Source organism: Cydia amplana, chromosome 4 (assembly GCF_948474715.1).
Source record: "Cydia amplana chromosome 4, ilCydAmpl1.1, whole genome shotgun sequence".
Classification (NCBI taxonomy): Eukaryota; Metazoa; Arthropoda; class Insecta; order Lepidoptera; family Tortricidae; genus Cydia; species Cydia amplana.
Window position 1 is genome coordinate 13585417 of NC_086072.1, and position 22488 is coordinate 13607904.

The 22488-nt window shown below is 40.6% G+C and overlaps 1 protein-coding gene across 1 annotated transcript in view; it reads left to right on the forward strand.

The window, feature by feature from the left end:
* LOC134647260 (histone-lysine N-methyltransferase, H3 lysine-79 specific) overlaps positions 1-22488 on the forward strand; it is a 42837-nt gene that overhangs the window by 9544 nt on the left and 10805 nt on the right. Inside the window, exons 3-9 of the mRNA XM_063501536.1 lie at positions 7822-7960; positions 16835-16975; positions 17272-17457; positions 17934-18362; positions 19221-19372; positions 20852-21021; positions 22248-22408. Of these exons, the coding sequence (XP_063357606.1) occupies positions 7822-7960; positions 16835-16975; positions 17272-17457; positions 17934-18362; positions 19221-19372; positions 20852-21021; positions 22248-22408 (1378 nt within the window). The remainder of the gene's footprint in view (positions 1-7821; positions 7961-16834; positions 16976-17271; positions 17458-17933; positions 18363-19220; positions 19373-20851; positions 21022-22247; positions 22409-22488) is intronic.

Consider the following 22488-nt stretch of genomic DNA (forward strand, 5'->3'; position numbering starts at 1 on the left):
GCAATTAGGACTCTTAATTTGCACTTTTGGGGGTAAATGAGATAATTTAAAAATAAAGTTTTTCAAACTATACCGTGTTACATATCAAATGAAAGAACTCATTGTGAATCCCATTTTTTTTATAATTTAAGCATAAACAGTTTAGAAGTTATTTAAGAAAATAGGCAATAAATGACCATTCCCCCCCCCCTTTATCTCCAAAACTACTTAATGTAAAATTTTGAAAAAAAAAAACACAAAATTGTTCTTTACCTATAGATGACAGGAAAACCTATTAGAAATGTGCATTCACGATATGTGTGAGTCGGGGGTGCGTCTTATTATATATACCAACATTTGATATAATCTAATTTTAATATCATTCACAATATATAACACACGTTAGGGATATCAACAAAAAATATATATTTATGACATATAATGTAGAAATTATCTAACATACTTCGTATATATTAGTATAACATATAAACTTTGTATTGCCTAATTAATTTTCATATAACATACATAACTTATAGTAATTATTACAAATAAAAATACTTGAAATAACATATATATAACATAATATATAAATGACATAAATACCATCCAGATCATACATATGATCAAACATGTAACTAACTAAATAAGTAGCTTCTACCGGTTGTTCTAAGATACTAAAGCAGGTCTTTTATGACCCGTAAAACGAAACTGCTCCCAGAGATAGGTAGGTTAGGGTTATTTTTTATTATGACCCTAAAAACGAAACTGCCCCCAGAGATAGGTAGGTTAGGTTTATTTTTTTTATGACCCTAAAAACGAAACTGCTCCCAGAGATAGGTAGGTTAGGGTTATTTTTTTTTATGATCCTAAAAACGAAACTGCTCCCAGAGATAGGTAGGTTAGGGTTATTTTTTTTATGATCCTAAAAACGAAACTGCTCCCAGAGATAGGTAGGTTAGGGTTATTTTTTTATGACCCTATAAACGAAACTGCTCCCAGAGATATGTAGGTTAGGGTTATTTTTTTTATGATCCTAAAAACGAAACTGCTCCCAGAGATAAGTAGGTTAGGGTTTTTTTTATGATCCTAAAATCGAAACTGCTCCCAGAGATAGGTAGGTTAGGGTTATTTTTTTTATGACCCTAAAAACGAAACTGCTCCCAGAGATAGGTAGGTTAGGGTTATTTTTTTTATGATCCTAAAAACGAAACTGCTCCCAGAGATAGGTAGGTTAGGGTTATTTTTTTTATGATCCTAAAAACGAAACTGCTCCCAGAGATAGGTAGGTTAGGGTTATTTTTTTATGATCCTAAAAACGAAACTGCTCCCAGAGATAGGTAGGTTAGGGTTATTTTTGTTTTATGACCCTAAGAACGAAACTGCTCCCAGAGATAGGTAGGTTAGGGTTATTTTTTTTATGACCCTAAAAACGAAACTGCTCCCAGAGATAGGTAGGTTAGGGTTATTTTTTTTATGATCCTAAAAACGAAACTGCTCCCAGATATAGGTAGGTTAGGGTTATTTTTTTATGACCGTAAAAACGAAACTGCTCCCAGAGATATGTAGGTTAGGGTTATTTTTTTATGATCCTAAAAACGAAACTGCTCCCAGAGATAGGTTAGGGTTATTTTTTTTATGATCCTAAAAACGAAACTGCTCCCAGAGATAGGTAGGTTAGGGTTATTTTTTTTATGATCCTAAAAACGAAACTGCTCCCAGAGATAGGTAGGTTAGGGTTAGGTTAGGCGTATTACTAGGCGTTCTGAGCAGTATTAATTATGTTTTTAGATATACTAAATAATATACTGTATGATCGTTCGACTATGTAATTTTTATGATATCTAACATTAATATAACATGAAATTATGTTCATTGAATGTTATTTCAACACAAATTAGACATTTTAACATTATATAAGTCATAATTTATATAATCCAAAACATATATTATTCAAAATTATACAAAATGAGCGTATATGTTGTGAATTTTATATTTAAAATGTGTATATTTTATATTACTTACCCGTGAGTCGGACTTCATTACTTAGTTTTTGATCCGACCCCTACGGGTTTTTAGGGTTCCGTAGCCAAATGGCAAAAAACGGAACCCTTATAGATTCGTCATGTCTGTCTGTCTGTCTGTCCGTCTGTCCGTCTGTCTGTCCGTCCGTATGTCACAGCCACTTTTCTCCGAAACTATAAGAACTATACTGTTGAAACTTGGTAAGTAGATGTATTCTGTGAACCGCATTAAGATTTTCACACAAAAATAGAAAAAAAACAATAAATTTTTGGGGTTCCCCATACTTCGAACTGAAACTCAAAAATTTTTTTTTTCATCAAACCCATACGTGTGGGGTATCTATGGATAGGTCTTCAAAAATGATATTGAGGTTTCTAATATCATTTTTTTCTAAACTGAATAGTTTGCGCGAGAGACACTTCCAAAGTGGTAAAATGTGTGTCCCCCCCCCCTGTAACTTCTAAAATAAGAGAATGATAAAACTAAAAAAAATATATGATGTACATTACCATGTAAACTTCCACCGAAAATTGGTTTGAACGAGATCTAGTAAGTAGTTTTTTTTTATACGTCATAAATCGCCTAAATACGGAACCCTTCATGGGCGAGTCCGACTCGCACTTGGCCGCTTTTTAAAGACATTTCACTCACGTTTCACATAAAAAAACATATTGTTTGTTAAAAATTGTGTAATGTACGGAAGTTACGGAACCCTTGGAATGCCGAGTCCGTTACGTTTGGTTATTGATGTTCGCGGTACGCCCTATGCTTTCGTAACACGTACTAATCTAGTAAGGTGTAGCTAGGTATTACTATTGAATTCATCATTCGACTTGAGTAGGCCGCGCGACCTTGAACTCTGAGGCGACTCAGGCGACCAGTGCCCTGTTTATCAAAAGCTTGTAACTTGTAATACAGGTGGAAGTCCCTTTCTAACAAAAGCTGACAAAAAGGGACTTCCACTTGTATTACAAGTTACAAGCTTTTGATAAACGGGGCACTGGTGACATTAAATCTGCAGATTAAAGAAAATCTTACGATTTTGTTTGTTCCTTGCTGCCGCGGAGTCTTTGCGCCTTAGATAGTGTCTCAAATCTATTATTAGACAATACCGTTTTCTTGAAACTTACCTAAAACTAGAACTCGTACTCCCCACCTACGTTTTAACACGATCGATTTAAAAACCCTTAGTGTATGGCCTGAGTGGACGCTCGAGTTGGGCGTGCAGCGGGGCGGGGCGTGCGGCGTGCATGTTAAACAAATGCAAACGTATAGGAGCGGCCTTAATGCACGCTGCTCAAATTACTTGTGAGCCCGACGCCACGCTGCACGCCCCGCCGAACGCTCCGCTCTGAGCGTCCACTCAGGCCTTACACTAACGGTTCCGTTAACCGTAAACCGTACCCTTGGCCTTCCTTGACCTTTATTAAAATTACAAAAAATCGCAAGGTCTGAGTTATTATTACACCATGCTGAATAATGATTTAATGGCGTGGTATTTCTACTCTAGTTGTTCATTAAGCACATAGGTGTACACGGTGCCGCCTCCGCGCCGCCGCACGGGCTCGTGTAGGTACACGGTGCCGCCGCCGCGCCGCCGCCGCACCTTCGCGCTATGTACACTGTACACGAGACGCGTGACACGAGGCGGCCATAAGTTTACAAACACAATGTGCAATTTACATGTAATAGTTATGTTACGGTACCTATGTCCTATATGTCATGTGTTTTAGTAGTACATACCTACATTGTAAAAGGGATATTCCACGACTATTTACACGACGCATGTGGAGGGAAAGTACCGTAAATATTGTTGTTTGGTATGAAATTCTCTCTAACCATAGAAAAACATTTTTTTAAATTAAAGTATTCATAGATTTAGGCCCAATAACCCATGACCTGGCTTTCTGGATTAAAATTTAAGCCCTTGCTTCCGTGTAAGGTACGATTTTTTCTTAGCTGAATGATTATATTCATTATAGGTATGGAAAGTATAAGTACCTAGCCTAGGTAATCTATTCGGATCAACTGAATGCAGATGTTCAATATGTAGTGTACAAAAATCTGAAACACTATATTTTACAGTACTTAAAAAAAGCTCTTATCTAGGGCTTGCAATTCGAATATTCGAATTTGTCGAACATTCGACCAGTTTTGATATTCGAATATTCGGCCGCTCAGGTTTCGAATATTCGAATATTTTTATTACTATAAAAAATCTATTTCATCCGCTGTAGTTACAGTTTCTGTGTGTTTTCCGGGTATTTACAGTGAATGAGGAACGGTAGGTAACCAAATACGAAGGAAATAATAGTTTTACTGTATTCCTCTCGATAGACCTACGTCTAATTTTGGCGTTTTACTTGTTTTTATAAATGTGGGCATCTCATAGTAGGATGATAAAATCTAGTCAATTAAGTGGATTTCTGCAAAATATCATTAGTTTTAGCAATATGTGAAAAAAGCTTTTGAATAAAACGATAATAAACCGATTTCTCGTTCCTTTTCTTATTTTTTATAATATTCGAATATTCGAATATGTCGTCAGAAAAAGTCGAATATTCGAATACCTGAAAGTTATATTTAGTGATATTTGCAATCCCTACTCTTATCATTATCAAACTAAAAGAAGAAACCGTTCGCGTTCAGGCTCTTCGTTAATTAGCAGCAATTTGATCAGCAAGCTAGCAAGTAGGTTAGGTAATTATTAGAGTAGATATCTACCTATATTTAAATTACCTACCTACTAGCGACAAATGATGACATTGGCAAACACTTCTTCCAACTCATTGTCCGGAAATCGCTACAGCGGACCAAGGTCAAAAACCTTATGAATGTTGTATTGTATCGTCTCGGCAGTAATATTAGAATATCGTGGCTGTAAATATGAACTAACAGTCTAATAATAATTGTAGTGACATTCATATTTCGGTAATAAATGTAATAATAATGAGTATAATGACATTCCTGATCAGAACACAATACCAATACTTATTCAATTAACAGTCCTAATACTCCTAAACCTGCCCTTACCGTATACTACAGCTCTATGCCATATGAGCCGGTTAAATGGAGAAATCCGAAACTGTGAGAGATAGGATAGGCAGTTAATAAAATTGCCTTAAACATAAAAACCTGGAATCGAACTATGTTCTCCAGGTTTTCGTTCTTGAGAACTTTATCTATGTCTTTCAGTTACAAAGATCCATGGATTGAATATTAGGATAGACACAGCCGTATTTTTCTTTCGCACCCTGAATATGATTACGGCGGGCTTGCACCTACAGACTCTACTGGCGTATTATTACTTTACTTAGTTCTGCATAAAAAAAACCAGGGGCACCTACATTTTTGAGCTCCACGATCCACGATGCAGATATTTTGCTCAGTTATTATCCCAGTTGGGAAACAAGCAGGGAACCAGTTTTGTTCGGTGTTAGCGTTTAGAAGAGGGTCTTCGTGACCTCTTCGCGACCGGCTCGGCGCTCGCCTCGACCGACCTTGATATTGTCCTCGATCCCGATCGCCCGAACTAATCTTATCTTAGGTGACTTGAATACCAATAACGAATACTTTGCCTTATACATTTTTAAAATACAAGATTTTTAGTAGTGACTTTATATTTCGCAGTAGGTATTATCTAGATTGTTTATTTTTTGCCGTATAATACATGATACTGTATTAATTTGCTACCCAAATTCATTTTAATTGAGGTAACCGCGCGATTTTGGGAATCCTATAAATATGAGAACAAGTATGTATACAAAAAAATTTCATAGCGCTCCAGTCCCTTATCAATCTGTTGTATGTGTTTTTCCCAGGTTTACGTACTGTACGAGGGCTGGTCGGAAAGTTGTTAGCTGCTCCGGCTGTACTCATGCGATAGCAATATTATTTATACCATTGTGAAGGATATTTCAATGCTAATTAATAATTAAGGCCATGAAAAAATTAAAAACCTAATTAATGCGAATAGTTTTGTTATTATACAAGGTGTTCCAAGAAGTAGTGATATACTGAAGCTGGGAGGTAGAGGACCTAGAGCGCTATCTGAATCACCCCCATGTATGTTCCGCGATTTTTCGTATTTTCGGAATTATGATTTTTTTTAATTTTTCACCTATCGCCGAGTACGATGAGATTTTTATTTATGGTGACGTGAATTATTGCGGTAGATGCTTGATTTTTTTTGTGTGCTAAGCTGATAGATAGGCCAATTCAGTATGGTAACATTTACTATCGTTAGATCTTTGAATGGAAGTGAAAAATTAAAAAAAATCATAACTCCGAAAATACGAAAAATCGCGGAACATACATGGGGGTGATTCAGATAGCCCTCTTGGTCCTCTACCTCCCAGCTTCAGTATATCACTACTTCTTGGGACACCTTGTATATTATTTTACTTGACGTGTACGTTTCGAAGCCTAACCAACAGTCATGATGATCAGTAATTGCGACTCCATATGTGCTATCATTTGTATAAACAGTATTTGTATTAAAAAAATTGATTTTTAGGTGCTAATGGCGAATCTTGACCGTTTTCTTACATATAAATCGCATTGATTCAGTAAAGGCTTCGTCACACAGGCGCGTTTTCCGGGCGCGGCGTGAGCGGGGCGCGCCGCTTTTACATATAAAATGCTCACGCCCCGCTCACGTCGCGCCCGGAAAACGCGCCTGTGTGACGAAGCCTTAAACATAATTATGACTTAGGTATCAAATTATGAATCAATACATCAAATTTTTGATTTGTAATTTCAAAATGTAACCTTTGACCTTTCCCCTCAATAGCTCTTATTACCGAAATGTTACATAAACATTTTCGAGAACGGTTATATGTATACTAATAGGTAACTACGAATATGCGGCAGGCATATTGCTTATTAAAACGGTTTCTCTTTTCTCTATCTATTAAGATGGTAACTTTATAACGTGGTAACTTAATTACCACGTTTTTACAGTGGATGGCAGAATAATATATGAATGAATTGTCATTGCGGATAATGTTTCCCTCGGAAAAAAGCATAAGAAAAGTTATACATATCATGTAAGTGCATTTCATTGGGTATAAATCTTATTTTGGTGTCTACTTCAATTTATCGCCATTTATTTCGGAACCGAGACGACAGACAGAAGTTGTCCAGTTGGCCCAAAACATTCACTTTCGTTGGTCTTGTTTATGTCATAAATTAATATCAAATTATCAAAACACTTTTCTGTAGAAAAGGCAAATCGCTTTGTTTCACTGTCACAGACGGTCATTGGCCTCTTCGAGCCGATTTGATTAAGGCATATCAACTAGGTGGTTAAACCCAAAAACTACGCACAAAGTCTAGTAGAATGGATTTGTCTGTGCCATTATGCCTAATAACTATATTTGTATACATATATTTATAATTGGGCATTTATTTATATTTTAACCGAAGAATTGGTACTAAAGACCACTTCCATTAGTTTGATGTTAGAAAGACACTCAAATACACGAAAAACCTCTCGAATTATGTCACCATTGATAATGGCCATAAACCTTTCATTGATTCGTTGGAAAGGGAACTACGGACTAGCCTATGGCGCTTTGCTTCCTCGTGCCTTAAGCCCTTGGTACACGGTCGCCGACAAGCCTTCTAACCGTCTGACCTTGGTCAGTTTTGGTCAAATTTTGTTGGAAACAACTGTCTACACGGTCCGGGACGGACCAAGGCCACGCGGTCTGAAGGCTTATCGGCGACCGTGTAGCAAGGGCTTTAGTTTTAAACACCTGTCTCCCACCAGATTGTGTTATATGAATATATGTACATAGAACATTTGTTTGTACACAGGTGGGTATGCGACGACGTGCCGGACATGAAGGCCGCCCTCGAGAACAACATCCTGAGCGACTACGACACCCACTCGTACGAGAGCATGCGAGCTCTCTGCGACCGCTACAACCGCGCCATCGACTCTGTCGTCTCATTGGTAATTATTTTTACTAAACACATTTTTATTGAACATTTTTGTCGGTCCTAAATTTCATTAACTAAAGAAAAAGTAAACAGTAATTTGAGATTGAATTTCTTCATTAACATTACTTAATCCTTTATCGCCGAACAAAAACAAAACATGTTAGGTAAGAGGTACATTGAACTGCACTGAACCAGCACACGTGACAGGTTTATTACTAGACTAAACGGGTGTTATTTGGTGTAGGTAGGTTGTTATATAACGGCTGTGTTGTGGGTTGCGTTGCGTCATCCGCGGCCTGACCTCCGCGCAGAAGTTGTCCCAATAGCCGAACTTGTCCCCGCACCCTCCCGCATTCCACTCAATTCATATTTCAGGCGTTAGCGAGCCACTCTCGTCTCGCATTCTCGCGCTGAAACCGCGGCAGCTATCGAAAGTGAAAAGCTCTCGAAAAGGGCGTGGGTTCGCCCCGAGCTGACGCTTACTTGACCTACATACATACGTCGCAATTGTTCGTCCAATTTATATTCGCGGAAAGCTAAAGTTGCCACTTTTGAAACTTTTTGTCATTGAAATAAGACGAAAACTAACAAAAGGTTTTCTTTATACTGTTCCTGGTCACATTGTTCGCTGCTGTTGGTATATTTTGCACTTTACAGCTAACAAGTAACGACACCTAAACAAAACAAAATAAACGTAACAGTCCTTATCAATAGAAGAAATATAATACCTAGGTATTCAACGAAAAATAGCTTACGTTGCGAGTTACGATACGATCATACGAACGAGCAAATCGGTCAGCTACTTGAGATAATACTGATAAAAAAGGGTATCAACTTTTATTTTATCGTACGAGTTGATTCAGGTCATAGTCCCAAATCAAATGAACTGATAATGAAACGTCAAGTTCGCACACAAGCTATACGTGTGTAATTGCGCTTTTAAGCGCAGGCAGATCAGTCATTTATGTAATTCTGTTGAGTGACTGGCGGGGGTTACGCCCTCGGCGCGCGATCGATATCGTACTATTATAAGCTAAGGGCAGCAGACGGCTGGCGGTCGGCCGGTGCACCCGGGGGCTATTCCCATTACACTACTTTAAGGTTTCGTCACACAGGCGCGTTTTCCGAGCGGGGCGTGAGCGGAGCGTTAGCGTTTTATATGTAAAAGTAGCGCACGCGCCCCGCTCACGCCCCGCCCGGAAAACGCGCATGTGTGACGAAGCCTTTAGTTATTCACTTTTACTTCTTCTTGCAAGTTGCAAATTTGACGATAAACATTGCTACTCGTATTTATTTGTAGACTAATGGCCCATGACGAGCCAAGCGCGTTTTCCTGATTTTAAAAATAGAAGACTACAGCGAATCATCAAAGATACTGAATTAGCTAGAGCTGTTTTTGGGGTTCGGTCAATATGTACTTCAATACCACTTTTAAACACAGACTCAAAAGTGATTCGAGGCACCCCGGTAGACAGATGTTCTCAAGGAAACAATAAAAAACAAACAGTTGTAAGTCCTATTGTATCTAGTGCAATTAGGATTGATTTACCTGCCACGTGGGCTCTCTTTTCCGTCGGTTTGAGCAACATGCCGTTATGAATGGCTCAGGTAGAATTGTATTGAAAGATGCCATGTCACTGCGCAACGAGAAGCCCTTGCCAAGCGCCTGACGTACTTGCGCTAATTTGTGAAACGAGTTACGTGATTTGATCCTTAATATCTTTCGTAACGTTTCTGGAGCGCTGTAACTAGATTATTGAAATTACGCCACAGGTGATATAGTAATGTTTATTTGAGTCTGTACATATTTACTTTATACTTTCTGGGAATAAAAATTTCATAAATGTTATACTGGGTCAAGCAAATCTTGTCAGTAGAAAAGGCATAAATTTGAAAAATCGCGGGTTAGCAACACTGCGTGTGAATTGTTCAAAAATCGCGTGTCATTTATATCTTATCTGTGCAACTGTTTTGTTTACATTTCAGCGTTGTTCGATGTACATTGCTGCTTTTAGTTCGTTCCCTACGCATACCATGCTTTAGTTTGCTTTACAATTTTACATTGCTACTGACATATCCTACTTGACAGACCGTATATATGTGATAAAAATAGAAGTTGAGTTCTTTTTATTTATCCAATCTTGTTTAGATGTGTTAAAATTATTGATACTCTCGTGTATGCTTCAAAGTTCGAGCTACCTATGCTCTGATGATGATAATTGGTAGCCATTGTAGTTCTTACACAACTACATGTACAAACAAAGTCGGGTCAATTCGATCCTGTATAAAACAAAACACCTCATTAGCGTTTCCGTTTCGATAAAGTTATAATATTTCACTTTTTTACGTGACCTAAAGAGGCGTCCTAATTAAAGTTTTTATTAAGGTAGAGATAAGTTATACCCACACGAGAGGCCGGTCGCAGCCGGGTGCGTCGATCAGACAATGCGGCCACGCCGGCCACCCGTCACCGACCCTCCCTTGTCATTCGCGTCACGCGCCTCTTATGAACAGGTCCATCGATTACGATCACATTGGCCCTACTAGATCCATTCATTTCAATAATACTTCATACGTCATGCGTGAACATTGGCCTTTATGTTACATTATACCTTTAGCTTGAAAGTTGGCATTTTCATGTTAACATGTTGTCGTGCGTAGCTCTCAGGGTGTTATCGTGAATTATTAACGTTGTTATCGCGGAAGGTCGAGTCGACTGCGCTCACCTTCGCAGTCATGTATTCATATGTACCTACGACCTACACAGTATAGTTTGCCCTAGCGAGTATCAGTCGGTTAATGCAATGATGATATACATGTAGCTACTAGCTGGTATACATTTATTTATAATAACGGTACAGCTATCATAACAGTTGCCCAACGCGATGGTGTATGTAGGAAATATTAATCTAGAGACTTATACCATTATACCTTTCTAATAGCATAGGTATGTGTATTATAACTTCACTCAAAATATATCGTCACGTGTCCACTGCGTTGTTATGCAGAACAGCATATAAATAAATTACAAAAAAATATTTAACCCGAGGGCAAGAATTTTGTCAATAAAATATGTTATGTAGATATTTAATTTGTTTACTATGTGGTGCCTTGCCTACTTTTACGTTCTGGTTACAGTGCGCGTACGAAACTCTTTGATTTATTTGTTTGTGTCATATACTAGTAGGTACAGTCACCTGCAATAATATGTTACTCTTCGAAGGCCGCAAAAATATGTGACATGATCTCATGGCTTTACAAATAAAATCGATTCAGAAATTTTTGCGGCCTTCGTTGTGTATCAAATTATACATAACATTACCTTTATAAATTTTATAATCAATAAGTTGACACAGAGTGATTCAAATAAGAGTAGGCTTAGGCTAGTTTGTCGAGTGACAACACTGTCCGTACCGGCGTGCCTAGCGCGTTGCGGAAACATCTTCAATGTCACCTTCATCTATTTACAGACTTCCCACATTTGTACGTCCACACATTTCGCAACGTTCGTTTTGTATTTTTTCAACAGTAAATTTTCCACTATTGTGGTGCCAATATAGCCATTAAAATGTCTTTCATTTTTAATTGGTTTAGCTAATATCGCCTATTATATTATATTATGTACTCTATCGACGTTTCCGGGTTTAAGGTTGACTGGTATTAGTGGTAGAGAATGCCTTTTGGCATTAAGTCCGCCTTTTGTACGATAAGTTTTCTTTTTGTGCTTTAAATTCAAATAAATAAACGCCTGAAAATTGCTTTCATAAAACTATGTATGACTGTAAACTAGGTACTTCAACGTGTTGTACTTTGATAAAACGTCACACACAGTACTCTTTATAAATAAAGATACTAATACTAGTCTTGTCTTAAATTACCTATTTGTACAGGCATGTGAAGATTGATTGGTAATAGATATTCTTCCAGTCTAGTTTAGCTAAATTTAATGTGGCTATAATGAAATCCTATTATGATGTCAGAGTTTGAACCTAGAGAGATGTCCATAAAAATAGCGATGGTCGTAGAGCTAGCAACAAGAAACAAACACGCCGCCGTACGCCTACAGCCATGCGAAACGATGCGGTGAATGTGGGGCAGCGCGGGGCAGCCGCGGGGCGCGGGCGCGGGTTGCAGGGAAACACGAGGGCCAAGATGGCGGGCGACGACGCAGCGATCGATGTCCGCTGCAGACGCAAGCGACCCAACTCTATTTATACCCCTTGCACATCTCATTGCTCATCGTCACATAGAACTTGTAGTTACCTATATTAGGCTAAAATCAAAACAGTACCTGCCTATGCTATGCATATAATTTATGAACCCAACGTTCAAGTCTATCTATAGCACGCTCAGACGCGTGACTACGACGATGAGTATACGTGCCAACGTCGGTTCTATACGCATTAACAGTAATATTGTTTACCTATAATTAGCTTCCTTAGTGACAATATACATATCTGCATCTGTTCTGTTCTGTTCCTTGCATCTTTGACATTTTTTAAGGTCAAACAAACAAACAAACAAACGACGTGATCAAAGTCTAGCCAATAGTGCAAGTAAACAATTTATTTTAAGCATGTAGGAATGGATCATTATTAATTAATTAACTGGCAGGCAGGAAGGTGGCTGGCACAACTAGTTTCTCATAAAGCGATGCACCTGTTGATTAAGCGATACACTTTTACTTTCCGCCAGCTGGTAGTTAAACACTTATTAAAGTAAAAACAAAGGCCCAACGGCCCAAGAAAGTATTTTGATGCTATTTACATGTAGGTATAGGGTCTATTAACTTTTTTAAAAAGCGTACCTAAACTATGCAATAAACTACATGTATAGAATTTATGATTAATCAATGGACACTCGATACTTGTAGAAGCTTCTTCTTGGACTAAACATTGGTAAACATTTTATATCCAAGTTGCGGATTTTGGTCAGTCCAGCGTCGTTCGACATGGTTTTTACTCATTTAGTTGGATTTAACTTACCGAGCAAAAAAAACAGTTAAGTTTTATTCAGTAAACCCAGTCGGCGACTTAGCTGTCGATCTTCAAGTTTAGTGACCCTGTTGCGCAGAAAGTTTGTACACCAATCGTTTGAGAATCTTCGTCATGCTTTGATGCTACTCAAAACACATGTATGAATATTAATATTGAGTTACGTTGTGTATGTTTCTGTGCGCTGCCCGTAGCCATTTCACGTGTGGTGTGGGGTAAATAGATGAATAATGAATCGAATTAAAAGTAGTGTGGCGATATCGGTAGACTTGATTTCGTTGTGGGCCGCGTGTGGGGGCGATGACCGCAATATTGAGCGAACGCGAATGTCTCACATAGTGTTAATGACCTTTTTTTTTGAATGCGCCATTGTAGCTTAGGCGAGATTTACTCGTATTCGAGATCCACCGTTTTGTTGCATTGTCTTTATTGAAGATGATTTTTATTGCAGACTTAATTTATCGTAGTATTATAGACGATGGTATGCCTGTCAAATTTAAGTCCTTCCTGATATCTAATTACTTAGGTACTCCTACGGTTACCTAACCTACTACATACTAACATACTATTGGTTATTACTGAATTATATTCGTTTCTACAAACTCCCCACTACGAGGTTAAAATAACCAAAAATTGTATTTAAATATAGCATTGAAAGTCTGCTCTATCTCCCGCATAGTTTTAGTTAGTTATGCTCACATCAGACACAGCCCGAAATACAAACGAAATCCATCAACTATAAATACACATATTTATTTAACTCATGCGTGTCTCTACTGTCTCTGTCTTATAATATATTCGTGTTAGGTGCCATTTCCTGCTTGTTATACATATTTTCCTGCATTCAATGACTGTAACCTCACACCGCTGTGCACGCAGTGATGATTTGATGTGAGAGCCGCTTTCTAATTTTCATCGGTTAGTTGTGACGCAATTCTAGCGCCAACCATACAGAATGGGCTATTTGGGCAACGGAACGGCCCTTCGAGTACCTACGCAGGTACTCACCTACGGATGGTTGCGTCACTAACTAGCGCCGCCTTACCGTCAAACTATTCTTGTATTCAAGCGCAGATCACGTCCCTACTAGATGAAGCATAGACGACTCGCGGCGACCACTGGTATGACGACACCTTACAAATATCCGGAAAAAATTGTTCTATCACAAACATTACAACTGAGCGGTCTATTTGACTCCCAAAAAATGGCACCTCGGTTCGGTGATATGGTTCGCGAAGAGGTACGCTTCATAATGAGAAGTCCATGGAAAGTAGTCTATGTATTAAACAAACTGCTAGGGGAACTTACATAACACGCTTCCCACTTGCATCGGCCGATGCTACAGTAACGCACACACCTACCCTACACTCACGCAATCAAATGTTATGGTACTCAGAGTACCGTATACTGTTAATGAGATGTTAGTATTAGTACAATTAACAAACCTTCACAAAGAAGAACTTACTAATAAAAGGTTCACGGTGAACAGTTATACCGTTTAATCGGATATTTGTTAAGTTCCATGTTCTGGTATATATTTGACAATGCCCCAAGATTCCCCTTACCTAGTTTCGTAATTTTTCTCCCACGCCTAAATTGATGTGGGGTTAGAAAGGGGTTACCTTACACCTACTTATACATATGTACCTATTAGGTTTTTGATACCCTCTATCACATAACAACGCTGTTTATTTAAAAGGGACCTTTATGATAATTCTGGAAAAATGCCGCCACACTTGACAATTTCTGTAACGCTGTAGTGGTGATGTCAATTATGTTTGTGTAGACTGTAGAGTCGACATCAACATAGAGCCTGATTAAAAAACATCATGGTTATAGTATGCAGTTCGCTAAGACTGCAGTATATGACATGACAAATAGGAAAAATATGCACGCTCGACCATGAAACACTGAATTTGGTCCAGAAACACCAAAACTAACGGGCAATACAGTCACAAATTATCAAAGATTAAATATAAACATATAGTTGAATATTCAACCTCCTTTTCATGAACGCTGGCTCGCCTGAAAAATGCGGATATTTAGGAACGCGCGTAAACAGGAAGGTGGGAGTATTTTAAAAGCGCTTTGTTTAAATTAGACGATCCAAATACCTAAAATTGGGAAAGCGGAGCTCGACACAAGTTACAATTTCAGTCCGTCCCAGCAGTATACAATATAGGTAAGCACGCTGCACTGAATGAAATGCCCGCGGAATGTAAACAAACAAAGAATATCACAAGGCCACCCGCCTGTGGGAGGAAGGAACGGAACGCCCGCAGCTTATGGAGGCCGTTATTGATTTTCTTCAGGCCTGGCTAAATATACACTCGGTTATATCTATTATGTGACGTTACACCTAATTACTTAACAGTTTCCTTAATAAAATTTAATGATAGAATCTCGTTTTTGGTGCCATATTTGAGATAGTGATAAGTAATACTTGAAGCGTTGTCAAGATGCCCTATCATATCATAAGTGCAGTACTTGCATGAGGAAAATCGTTTAAATAAAGAACTTATTCAAAGATATCAAGATAAACAATTGCATGAGTTTTCAAATGTGAAATTGCCGTGTTTATTATTAGAACGGCAGGAATATTCACAAATCATTAAGCATAATGATGTCGTAGTGTCTAACTCAAGTTTTTGTTATGTATGACGCTATCGACACTGTTGAGTAGTTAACCTGAACGTTGAAACATGTTAAAATGTCCGCGCGAATAAATCAAGTGTCCTACTGGCCCCGCCTGAACCGGGGTCACGATCGCTGTAGGTGTTGATAGGAGCGTGCGTCAATCATTCAGATAAAATGCTAATACTATATAAGCTTATATGCCACCAGTTCACAGTGAATCAAATTGAGAAGATGAGATACATAGTTGTATTGTGATAATCTGAAGATTGTGAACCCTTAATGTTGACAAAAACCTTTAAGTCTCATACAAACCAGTTTAGAAACAACCAAAGCATAAAAAAATTGTTTCTTATTTTTCTATGACCAAAGTCAGCCAACCAAGACTCAAAATCGTCTAGTCTATACAAAAATCCAATCAAAATGACGCTACTACCAGTAACTCGGAGCGAATTAGTACCTACCGAGATAAGCGTATTTTCTTCTCTAGGCTCTGATCGTTTGTTCATTTTAGATTTAGAACGAAATGACATTTTTACATTCAAAAATTCACTATCTATCTATATCAACATGGTGAATTTATGCATTTAGACAGGTGTTTTTAAGTACCTCCCTTTTAGTTTAAAAAAACTTTAATAAGTATGTATTAAAAAAAGTCTCTTCTCATCCAATGAATTTATCGTCAGATTACGATTTTTCGATTAAAATAATAGATTTACTTTAAAAAAGTAAATGGAATTTTCGATTTAAGTGTTGAGATTTGCACGAACGGTCCGAAATACACGTGTAAGTATTGATCTGGCATTAACTCATGCCCGTCTGACATTTTCGGCGCAACGATTTTGTGATAATGTTAATGACCTGCGTTTTATATACCAAGCCGTCGGTAATGATTAATAAGATTTGCGTATAGCCTTGAGCATTCAAGGCAATCTTGGTTGCTCTTGAAATAATCATATTTATTGATACTGGTTTATTAGGTGTAACGTCACAAAATCAATGTCAAGGCAGTAAATCTTTTTATAACTGAATTACTAATTCAGTAACAAAAACCTAAATACGTAGGTATACTGGTATAGTGCTTTCAAAACATCCAATCGCAGGCCTTTATTTGTTAACTAGAAATATAAATACATATGTAAGTTTATTTTCAATAGAACAAATAATATAACAAATGTCAGGGTTCTTCGCCAGTCGTTAGAAATTGATTTGGACTTACGATTATTCGTTAGTTTTAATTGTATACTTATACTTTTCAGGAGAAGGGGACATCACTGCCAGTTCAGCGTCTGAACAAGTATCCGTCTCGAGGGCTGCTAAAACATATACTCCAGCAGACGTATAACCAAGCCGTGGCAGACCCGGACAAGCTCAATCAGTACGAGCCCTTCTCACCGGAGGTTTGTTTTCTTATGTTACCATAATTCCCAATTGCCCATGCCTCTATTTGGCAAATTCTTGATTTTATTTTAGACTCACATTTGTTTTGTTTTGATTAAAATCCCTACACTACGCCCCTATCTTTTCCAGTATTGCAGGAGACGGAAGTTCTGGGTTAGCGGACTATTTGTTAACTATGCTGGTCTCTAAAATTTGATGTTCCCTCATATCGATTAGCTTACGTAACAAACAAACTTAGCGGTAATAAATATGCATTTACCGTTAGTTTATGACTCAACATTTGAATATCGCGCAGGTATACGGTGAGACGTCATACGAGCTGATAGCTCAGATGATCGATCAGATCGACATCACATCGGAGGATGTGTTCGTGGACCTGGGCTCGGGCGTGGGGCAGGTCGTGCTGCAGATGGCGGCCGCGACCCCCTGCCGGATCTGCTTCGGAGTCGAGAAGGCGGAGGTGCCGAGCAAATACGCGGAGGTAAGATCATCATTAGGTCATTACACATCCGCACCGGAGCTCGGGCGTGGGGCAGGATCGCGAGGCGACCGCGAGGTGGTCGCTATGTAGTACGGGAAGTTAGAGTAAACATTTAAATAATAACGTCTAAATGCCGATTAAAGACTTGTGACATTATTTAATAAAAACCTAATTAAGGTGTAATCTGGTTATTCCGAAAGGAAAAACACTAAAAAAGTGGCGGATAATTCCGAAAAGGGATTATTACAACGGAATATGAGTGACTTTTAAATGGTTTTCGGGATTACCCGAATACACCGTATAATAGTACTTATATAAAACAGCAAGGTTGCATTTTTACTTATGATTTATCATGACCTATATTATAAATAATTAGAGAAGTTGCGCGTAACGGAGTAGAAACGACCAGTATTACAAACAATTTAATCGCATATTGTTAGAATGACCTAAAAATAATAATTTTGTTTCAATTCCAGTGTATGGATTCAAACTTCAAAATGTGGATGAGGTGGTATGGCAAGAAGTATGGAGAGTATAAATTAATAAAGGGCGACTTTCTGATGGACGAGCACAGAGAAAAGATAAACGCCGCGACGATAGTGTTCGTGAACAACTTCGCCTTCGGGCCCCACGTGGACCATCAGCTCAAGGAGAGGTTCGCGGACTTGAAGGACGGAGCCAAGATCGTGTCGTCCAAAAGCTTCTGCCCACTCAACTTTAGGATAACAGACAGAAACCTCAGCGACATCGGCACGATCATGCACGTCAGCGTCATGTCGCCGCTGAAGGGCTCCGTGTCGTGGACGGGGAAGCCAGTCTCGTACTATTTACACATTATAGATAGGACCAAATTGGAGAGATATTTTCAAAGACTGAAAAATCCGAAACTCAAGGTCAGCAAAAGGGTCTGTCTCCAATCACATAATATTTTACTTAATGTGTTTTATTTCTATTATTTTTTTAATTATTACAATATTTTAAAAGCACATCATTATGCATGGTTTTCGCACAATATTTTTATTAAATGAATTAATGTGGTTTGTATTAATGATAATATATGTTTTGGTATTGACATATTTATTAAATTTGTTTATACCATCATGATTATTTTTGACATCATTTGAATTATTTATAATTTATGAAATTATGAGTAGCCAAGGAGTATAATTAATATGCATATTTATTTACAGAAATTATATTCTACTTATAATATATTTTATTGCATACCCACACCCAGACACAGAATACAGACACCTAATATTAGATATTGACACAATTTTTAACAAAAAAAAAATTATCAAACAAAGGGTCGGTCGTTTTAAACTTCCGTCCTTTAAAAGGTGAGTGGGAATGCCAACCGCTAGTATCCCTACCGTCCTATTTTTAATCTGTCCGTAAAATGCAAATACAATCCGCCCTTGGCGACATTTTTCTTCAAGACTAAGGGTAGGTTGCACCAAACTGTTCGTATCGTTAAAGAGTTCGCTAAATTTTTATGTATGGAAACTTTCATAGTAATGCGCGGGGGCGCGCCGGCTGACGTTGATGAGTCTTCTCCGAGACCACGGGGACAACGCCGTCCTCGAAACGTCGGAGGTAAATCTTAAAACTTAAATACGCGATTAAGTCCCGTTGTACAATTTAATAATGTTGATCGGTCTGTCAAATGTGGATGGTGCAACTGGCCCTTAGTTGAGATGGTTATTTACGGGACAAGGGGCTCCCCCTGCGGCCTGTTTAGTGCACGTTAATTTGTCTGTCAGGGCGCGGGCGAGGAGGATGGCAAGCGCAACTTGAGCGCGCCGCCGACGCGGCAGCCGACGCCCGACCTGCTCAACGGCAACAGCAACCACAGCTCCGCCTCGCTGCCCGAGCGCCGCCGCAAGGTCACCCGGCCCCGGCCCCAAGCTGCCAGGTCAGATCGTCTTCTCTGTACTCTGGTCTGTGCGTCGCATATCAATATCACTATATGAACAATTCTCAAAAAGTTTGTACATTTCGATCACATCTTAGATTTCTATAAAAATTGGTATGCTGGTAAAGTACATGATGCTGAACAACTTCCACCACATTTCCCAAAAGTTTCTAAGAAACATTCCTTTTTTGTTACCAAATATGTAAGGAAATATGGTAACAAAAAAGGAATGTTTGTTAGAAACTTTCTGGGACATTTTGGGAAATGTGTTGGAAGTTGTTCAGCATCATGTACTTTACCAGCATACCAATTTTTATAGAAATCTAAGATGTGATCGAAATGTACAAACTTTTTGACAATTGCTCAACTGCAGATTTTGTTGGACTCCTGAGCGATGCGACCGTCGCTGCTGTGCTATAATGAAAGCTGCGATTCCGAACTGCGCGTCCCCTACACTAACACGGCGACGCCGACGTGGTTGTTGCACAGCGATCTGCAAAATTGCATAAGCACAATTTGAATAGAAAAGTGAACATTGACACGACAGCTTTTTTCCGAATTGCAGTTTAAATTATCTGCACATTTTGAACCCTAATACAATTTTGCTCAGATGTTCAGCTATGCTTTTCTATATAATTTATCACAAGGGTACGATCGTTTTTATCTAAGGGTGGTATTCCACCTGTCCAATATTTGATCAAATGTGCATTGCGTCTCACTCTCTCATTAAGCAAAATGCATATTTGATCAAATATTGGACAGATGGAATACCACCCTAAGACAAGACAAAACATGTATCTGTTTCTAAGTGATATTAGAGAGAGATTAATGTTTTCTTTTTTCTTTATCGATAAACATGACCGGCACCATCATCGGTCTGCGACTCAAGGTCGACTTGGTCGAGGTGGGTGATTCTTTACACAAGTGTGCGTAAAGCACCATACCTAAAGGTATCATACTACATTCATAAAAGGCTGGCTATAATTTGTTTGTCTTCCCCATACATTAGTTAGAACAATCAAATTGCTCATATTTACGGTTTAGAAACCTCGTGGGACAGCCGCCCCACAGCCGATGACAGGGCAATCAGTTATTTATTTTTTCGATTAGCTTCAATAACAATATATTAGATCTTGCCTCTGTTTCACCACGGTAACATTTTATTTATTTTTTCGATTAGCTTCAATAACAATATATTAGATCTCGCCTCTGTTTCACCACGGTAACATTGTCACCTGACAGTGACAATTTGCCGGACAATGTCGGTCCAATAAGTAAACATTGACAATAGGTACCATCGTTACCTCTCGACCCCAAGTTAAGTCAAGTCAAAATGTACTTTTTTTCATGTAGGCCTAGCAACAAGCACTTGTGAAACGGACAGGAAATTGCCAGGGTCAGGTGTCGATTTAAGCGTGGTGAAATAGCTCCTGGACGTGTCTATGAGGACTGCGGACAATAAGTGGTATATGTCGTCAGGGGCGAGGCGGGGCGGACGCGCGCCCGCGCGGCGGCGGCCAAGCGGCGCGTGGCGGCGCGGCGCTCGAGCGACGACAGCGACGACGACTCCTCCGCCACCGACGACGCGCCCGGCCCCGAGCCCGCGCCGCGCGAGTGGGGCGCGCCCTGGGCCTCCAGCTCCGACTCCAGTCAGTATACCACACCCACACCACACCTGGTCGTGTAGAGGCGAGGCGGCCGAGCGGCGCGTGGCGGCGCGGCGCTCGAGCGACGACAGCGACGACGACTCCTCCGCCACCGACGACGCGCCCGGCCCCGAGCCCGCGCCGCGCGAGTGGGGCGCGCCCTGGGCCTCCAGCTCCGACTCCAGTCAGTATACCACACCCACACCACACCTGGTCGTGTAGAGGCGAGGCGGCCGAGCGGCGCGTGGCGGCGCGGCGCTCGAGCGACGACAGCGACGACGACTCCTCCGCCACCGACGACGCGCCCGGCCCCGAGCCCGCGCCGCGCGAGTGGGGCGCGCCCTGGGCCTCCAGCTCCGACTCCAGTCAGTATACCACACCCACACCACACCTCGTCGTGTAGAGGCGAGGCGGCCGAGCGGCGCGTGGCGGCGCGGCGCTCGAGCGACGACAGCGACGACGACTCCTCCGCCACCGACGACGCGCCCGGCCCCGAGCCCGCGCCGCGCGAGTGGGGCGCGCCCTGGGCCTCCAGCTCCGACTCCAGTCAGTATACCACACCCACACCACACCTCGTCGTGTAGAGGCGAGGCGGCCGAGCGGCGCGTGGCGGCGCGGCGCTCGAGCGACGACAGCGACGACGACTCCTCCGCCACCGACGACGCGCCCGGCCCCGAGCCCGCGCCGCGCGAGTGGGGTGCGCCCTGGGCCTCCAGCTCCGACTCCAGTCAGTATACCCCCACCACGCCCGAGAGGGCTGCCTGCTGGTTACGCTCCGGGTCGCCTCCGACCGGGAGCGACCGACGGGCCAGCGAGTGATCGACCGATGACTGTATCACTTTCATAAAACTTGTGGTATTATGAGTTAGCAATATTATAAGTTTGTAAGTTTAACAACACGTGGACACTTGCAACGACGTTGGATCGTAGCGTGACTCACACAGCTTCTGTTTAAAGTAATTAGATTTCATACTTGAGGTTATCCTACTTGACACCGGGTTTTGATCTCTTAAATCATGACCATACATATCACTGACTCTGTTCGGCGTCTACCGGATGACGTCGGTTTGCTGCTGCGACGACGATGCGTCGTCGAGTGCTCGTACATCGCTGGGATGCGGCAGCAGCCGACTGAGCCGACCCAATCCAGTTCGGCCGATGGTACATAAGTTCCATAGCCCCCCACAGTGACTGTAAAGCGTTGAATGTGTATTTGTGTGTGTCCGCAGACCGCAGCCGGCGCGGCACGAGCAAGCGCAGCGCGTCCCTGGGCGGCGCGCGGCGGCGGGCGGCGCGCAGCAGCAAGCGGCGCCGCGCCGCGCCGCAAGCCATCGCCGGCCTCGACCTGCTGCACTCCACCACCCTCGCCTCCACGGAGCGAAGCGGCGCGGTGAACTAACCTTTGTTTTTAACTATTTTTTCTACTCCCGTACTTTTATTTGTCATTTAGAGGGTCGTGCACACACCTTT